The following is a 6,000-nucleotide window of genomic DNA, read 5'->3' on the forward strand; positions in this document are numbered from 1 at the left end:
AAGTCCTCAGTATGTGATCAGATGTTAGGGGGGCTCACACATCAAAAACCAGGGTTACCTCAGTGAATTGTGTCTGTTCTAACAGCTTGCTGACCCCAGGGGTCCAGCAGGCTGGGTTTTGTTAGCCAGCCAAGTGGTCTAAGCCAAAAGAGTTGTTCACAACAGAACAATTCACACAGCAATGTTCTGGTTGAGTTCTCCTCTTCAGAAGCTGCAGCCAGGGCTGGGGGGAGGCAGGCAGGGAGGTGTGAGGGATGTCTGTCAGAGAACAGCATCCCCCCAACAAGACAGCCTGCTTTAGCCTGGAGGTAAGTGACACCTCTTTTGTCTCTGTCATCTCCGTGTTCAAAAGCATCTGCTTCTCAGACTGACTGCAAATTCCTCTTGGAAGGAAATAGCTTTATTCTCAGCCTTAGCCTCGCTCCATGCTTACCTGCCATGGCTGATGCCAATCTGAGCGTGCATTGCAATGACATGCATCTCCTGCAGCTGGGGCTCTACTGGCTTTTAGGCTGAGGTGCCACAGCAAAGACTTCACCTCACAGAACACACTGGAAAGAAACACAAAGGTGGCTGTGATCAAAGGCCAAAAACTTAAAAATTGTCCTTAATTAACTGGTAGAATCAGGAAGGCGTTAGCGAATTTTCAGCCTGAGAGGCTGTCCTGAGGTTATCATTAAAAACCAGTACGTTTGCTAGGAAAGAAAAAAACAAAGAAAATTTTGCTGATGAAAATCTTAAGTGAGCCCCTAGGTGACCACCAAGGTCTGCCTTAAATATTCCTCGTAGGTAACACGGAATATTTTTTATACCTCGTAGGTAAATTTGTCTACCCTCTATTTTAAAGAGTCCTCCACGATCCATCCCATGCAGAGACCTCCCCCCATTTCATCGCTTCACTGTCTCAGTCTTTAAAAGTCTTTCCCAAGGTCTAACTTGTCCTGTAGTAGTTCACAGTGTATGCTTGGAGAACTGCCCCCATTCCAGGAGGAACTGAGGGCTGAGGAGCAGGAATCCCTGCATTGTTGTAGGTTTTCCTCTCTCTGCCTCGGTCATCCGATATGTAAAACAGGACATAATTGTTCACTTGTGCCCAACACAGTCAGGTCCAGGGAGGAAAAATGTGGGACAAATGCAAGGGAAAAGAAGTAACAGATGAGACCATCAGCACCCATTGACTTTGTCTGACCATCCCAAAATCAGTGGGGATAGTTTTGGTTCAGAAGGTGCAGCCTGTTGAATTGAGCCAAAGCTAAACCCACCCACGTGGGTGCCTCATACTGCTTTATCTCTTCATCTGGATTCAGGCATCCTGTCCCTGGATCTGTGCTGTTGTATGCAGATCAGTCTGTTGATAAAACAATAAAGAGAAAAAAAGCCACTAATACACAGACGAGTTAAAGAGATATTTGCCAGAGCTGTTCCACTGAACACAAGGCTGCTAGTACACTCCCTGCCCAATCTCACAGCAATTTAATTGGAACAAAGCATAAACAAAAACACTTGCAAATTCGAAATGAACAAGGTTTGCAGGCTCATCAGAAAACTAAAATCTGACTGCTAATATGCAAATGGGTTAGTGCAGCTGCCAAAGAGCCTAATTGCTCTGTCCTGATGTCCTGACTTGTCTGGGTAGCTGTGCCTGGTTTAGGCATGACATGCCAGGCTAAAAACAAGTGAGATGTTGTAGTGGTCCATGCTGGTGGAGGCAGCTGGGGAGAGGACAAGCCCATGCCCATACTTATTAGGTCTGCATCAAAACCTACTGGCTATTCTTCACAGCTCGGTGTGCCAGACACAGTGCCATGGTCTGGCATTAATACCAGGGAATCCAGAAAAATCTGTTTCTGACTTTTGCCAGTTAGATGCAAGGTGCTAGCTTATCCTCATCTTTAGGAGTCTTTCTTCCTCTCTAAAAAACCCCCAACAAAACAAATCAACCTGTTGCCAGGTTTCACTTGGCCCTTTCCATTTTTGAGCCACCTCTTAACTTCTTCCCTCTGGATTAGATTAGGGAGATCAGATAGACAGCTCTCTCCAAACCCATTATGCTGTCTGTATTTACTGGGGCACATGGGGAGACGTAGGTCCTGGCACACAGGGACTGTAAAGGTTACATCCCTGTGTTCAATAAAGTAGGGCTAAATCATTCTGAGACACCAGCAAGATTTTCACCAAAAAAACCCCAGCAATGACATTCGCCTTTAAATTGGAAAATAAATTAATTTTTTCTCAATAATTGGCATTACCACAAACAGCCATGTCTTAACATCAGCCCACAGAAGGGCACCTCTGTTCCTCACCTAAAAGTTGGCTTGTGGGAAGGGCTGTGGGGCTGGAGGGGTCCTGTGGGCAGGCAAGCAGAGGGCTGGTTGCACGCTGGCTGCAGAGCTCTTTTCCTGGTCAGGTCTTGGCTCCTGCACATCCATGTAACTCTGTAGGAAGTCTCACACTGTAGCTTCAACTACGTGAGTTACATGGAGCCCGCTCCTTCTGGGCAAGCTGCAACTGCACAGGCAAAGCAAAGAAGGTGCTGATGGGGGGGGGAGGGAGAGGCAGAAGCAAAACAGGGGATGCAATTGGAAAAATTAAAGCAGTACCATAAACCCTTCAATATGTCAAAGAGCTCAACAGGGTGGAAGTCAGTCCTGTTCTCCACGGGGTGCCTGGATCCCCTGATTTGCATCTGTGCATCACACAGCTGGCACCCCTCTATAAGGCTGAACTCCCAAGAGCAGGGGGTTTGTCCAAGGGTGCTGAGGTCAGGGCATGGTGGGAGCATCTTTCCCGAGCAGAGCAGGAACCTGTCAGCGGAGAGCCTTATAGCGAGGGTGCACTGTCTATATCTCATTTTAAGTAGAGTCCCATGCTGAATCTGTTTCAGGAGGATGAAGCCGGTGAGGGCAGGTTCAACTTCACTGCCTACGGGATGGGACCAGCTTGCCTACAAGCCAAGGACGGCATCTCTGTCAAGGGTGCCAACAACAACAACACGGCCAACCCAGTGCCGCCGCCGTCCCGCTCGCCCGAGGAGATGCGGAAGCTCTTCATCCAGCGAGCCAAGAAGATCGATAAGATCTCCCGCATCGGCTTCCCCATGGCATTCCTCATCTTCAACATTTTCTACTGGATCATCTACAAGATCGTCCGCAGAGAGGACGTGCACAACCAGTGAGGGGAGGGGAGCGGCCGGGAGGGAGCGAGCGATCCTTTATATATGTGCAATAGCAATGCAGCAATGCATGAATTTAAGAATGCGGCAATATCTACTAAAAAAAAAAAAAAAAGGGGGAGGGGGGCTGGGAGGGACTTTTAATCATGTGAACTGAGGACAACTGGCACAGGGAGGAGAAAAGAAACTCTTGATCTGGGGAGTGCAGGGTGGGGGTTAGTTTTACAGCATAGGAAGGTTTGGATTGCTCCAGCAATCCAAGCAGTGTAATATAGTAATATATATTCATGCTTAATTATAATGCAAAAAGAAAACAATCAAAAAAAAAAAAGAAGATGAACAAAAAAAAATCCTTTTTTTAGCCTATTAACAGCTTAGATTCTCAAGTCACTGGAATGATTCATAATTCCATGTGCAGAAACGACTGCAATTATGCTTTATCTGACTTTTGCTGTAGAAAGGCCATACCAGTCAAGCACGTGGGGGAAAAAAGCCCTAACAAAAGGGAAAAACACCTCAAGAAAATAATTCTATGCTTCTCTAGGTTTTGCACTTTGAAAACTAGATAGATGGGGAAACTTAAGAAAGAGGCTGTGGGTTGTTGTTTATTTTATATATTTACTTTTTTTAGTCATGGGTTTGCCGATCAAACACTTTGTGACTTTTGCATAGAGGAAAGCAAATACATTATCTCTCTCATCCCCATCAGAGAGCTTCCAAAGGAAACACAGGAAGGACATCAGGGCCTCCATCAGAAATCACAGGTAGCTTCTGTCCTTTCAAACAACCTGGCAGGATTCAAGTCCCAGGAGGCAGAAATGCTATTCAGAATGCTAGAAATTATGAAGGGTTTTTAAAATAGGGTTTCTTTCATTTGTTTTGGTTGGTTTTGGTTTTTTTTTTCCAAACCCCTTTCTGCCATGTTTGTTTGCAATGGGGGGATGGAAGTGATTGTATTTAAAATATAGAGAAAACAGGCATCTTCTTGCCTTGTTGTGACAGGACCGGGCACGTGGCAATACTGTCAGTAAGGGGGGGGAAGGTGTGTATAGAGAGAGCAGCTCTTATTTTCAGACATTTCATAGCAGTAATATTAATAGTGAAGCTGGGCCAATGGACCCAAAACTCTATTTTTGTATCTATTTTGGTGCTGCATTTACCTTTAATGTGGATGGGAAGATGGAGCAGGCTGCTTTGCCCCTCTCTGCTACCTGGCAGAGGCTGGCACAGCTTGGTGGGGATGGGGAAAGGGGGGAGGGAGGTGGGAATGGGTGAGCAAAGGGGTTTCCCTTTGGCCAAGTGGTAGCACACGTTTGTGTTGGTGTTTGGGGTAGGGGAGAATGTGCCAAACACCTCTAGGGTGTGACTTGAAAGCCTGGCTTGGGGCCAGTGGGCAAGTTAAGGGTTTGGTGTCCCACTTGCCTCTCTGGGCCCCTGGGTGTGAGCTGGCTGCAGCACCCAGGGTGACTCAGCTGTGTTTGTTTGCACTTTAGTAAAGCAGATAAAAGAGAGCACGAAGGAAGAGACAATCAGTCTGCACTGAAGCACTTGGGGTCAGGGCTGGGTTAGGCACTAAATGAAGGCAGAGAGACAAGCAGCACCCAAGGGAGGTTGGAGTCATGTTCAGCCACGGGTGTCCCAACCAGCACAGCAAGAGGCAGGCGTGGGAGAGGGCAGGGGAGCCGGGGACCTGTGAGCTGTCCCACACAGGGGTGGTGCCAAGTGGACAAAGCCCAGAGAAAGCCCCAGGGCTCTCCTGGGCTGGGTAGGGGGACACCCATCTTTGAGGCTGCCAATTCAGCACCTTTCACCAGCACTAAATACACTTTATTTAAAGAGAGAAAAAAAAATAAAAAAGAAAGAAACGAAGAAACAAAGGATAAGAATAGCAAGGGGAAAAGGGGAGAAAAAAGATAAAAACCACGGTGGTTACTGTGTGGACTAGGGCAAACGGCAGCATTTCCTAATATTTTGGCAAAAGCCAGCCAGCTTTCTGAGTCCCTTTGCGCTGCTGAGATAGGGAAAGGTCACACCACACGAGTGTGAATCAGTACACGAGCCCCTTCCCTCCACTGGAGCAGCAGGAAACCCGTGGGCTGAGGATTTCTGCTTCCCCTGGCAGACGGTGCTTTCCCAAGCAGAGAGATCTCAAGCTGTCAAGCAGAGGCGTTTTTTGATGCTAGGACAACGTCCCGAGCCTTGGCTGGAGCCCAAGTCTGCTGCTGGCTCTGGGTTTGCTTGCTGAATTATTGAACTCTCCCGGCGTGCGCGCCGGCCGTGCCAGCTGCGGTTTGCGCGATCGCTTCAAACGGCGTGTCCTTGTCTGAGATGAAAGGCAAACCCAGGGAATTTCCTCTTCTGCCCAGCAGCAGGGCAGAGTCTTGGCAGCCGGTGCACCACGGCTCCTTCCTCACGCAGGTGAATGACTGCAAATTGCTGTCATTTGGGAAAAAAAAGAAGGTCCTGCCTGGATGCCCAGACCTCGCGCTTTGGAGTCGGGCAATCTGGCCGTGGTTCACACACCTTCAGTCTCCCCTGGCTACCCGGGGTGGCTCCCAGGGCACAGCCAGCTGCAGTGCTGTGGGTTTCCTTCCTGACTGCAGCTGCCCTCAGGAGTTGCCTGTAGGTTAAGAAATCCCATGCACCATCCTCCCACCCAACCGAGTTTTGATCCTACATCCCAAGGGCAGGAGCAGAGCAAGGAGGAGGAAGACATTTCCACCTCACTTCACTGTGCTCCAGCTCAAGACTGAAGAATCCCGTGTTCATCCTACACCTACTGTTCCAGATGCAGTTACACTCACAGTTGCTGCTTCACTAGAGCTCCA

The 6,000-nt window shown here is 48.3% G+C and overlaps 1 protein-coding gene across 4 annotated transcripts in view; it reads left to right on the forward strand.

Moving 5' to 3' along the window:
• Nucleotides 1-4,260, forward strand: part of GLRA1 (glycine receptor alpha 1) — a 38,533-nt gene extending 34,273 nt beyond the window's left edge. The window contains exons 9-10 of one of the 4 annotated variants that reach the window (XM_027682631.1): nucleotides 2,861-3,171; nucleotides 3,804-4,260. In XM_027682631.1, coding sequence (XP_027538432.1) covers nucleotides 2,861-3,171; nucleotides 3,804-4,029 — 537 coding nt within the window. In that variant the 3' untranslated portion in view covers nucleotides 4,030-4,260. Of the gene's footprint in view, nucleotides 1-2,860; nucleotides 3,504-3,803 lie in introns of those variants that run through there. The other 3 variants (XM_027682632.1, XM_027682633.1, XM_027682634.1) reach the window with 3 other exon arrangements.
• Nucleotides 4,261-6,000: the final 1,740 nt, after the last annotated feature.

Source organism: Neopelma chrysocephalum, unplaced genomic scaffold, assembly GCF_003984885.1.
Source record: "Neopelma chrysocephalum unplaced genomic scaffold, ASM398488v2 Primary Assembly neopelma1_63, whole genome shotgun sequence".
NCBI classification, from domain to species: Eukaryota; Metazoa; Chordata; class Aves; order Passeriformes; family Pipridae; genus Neopelma; species Neopelma chrysocephalum.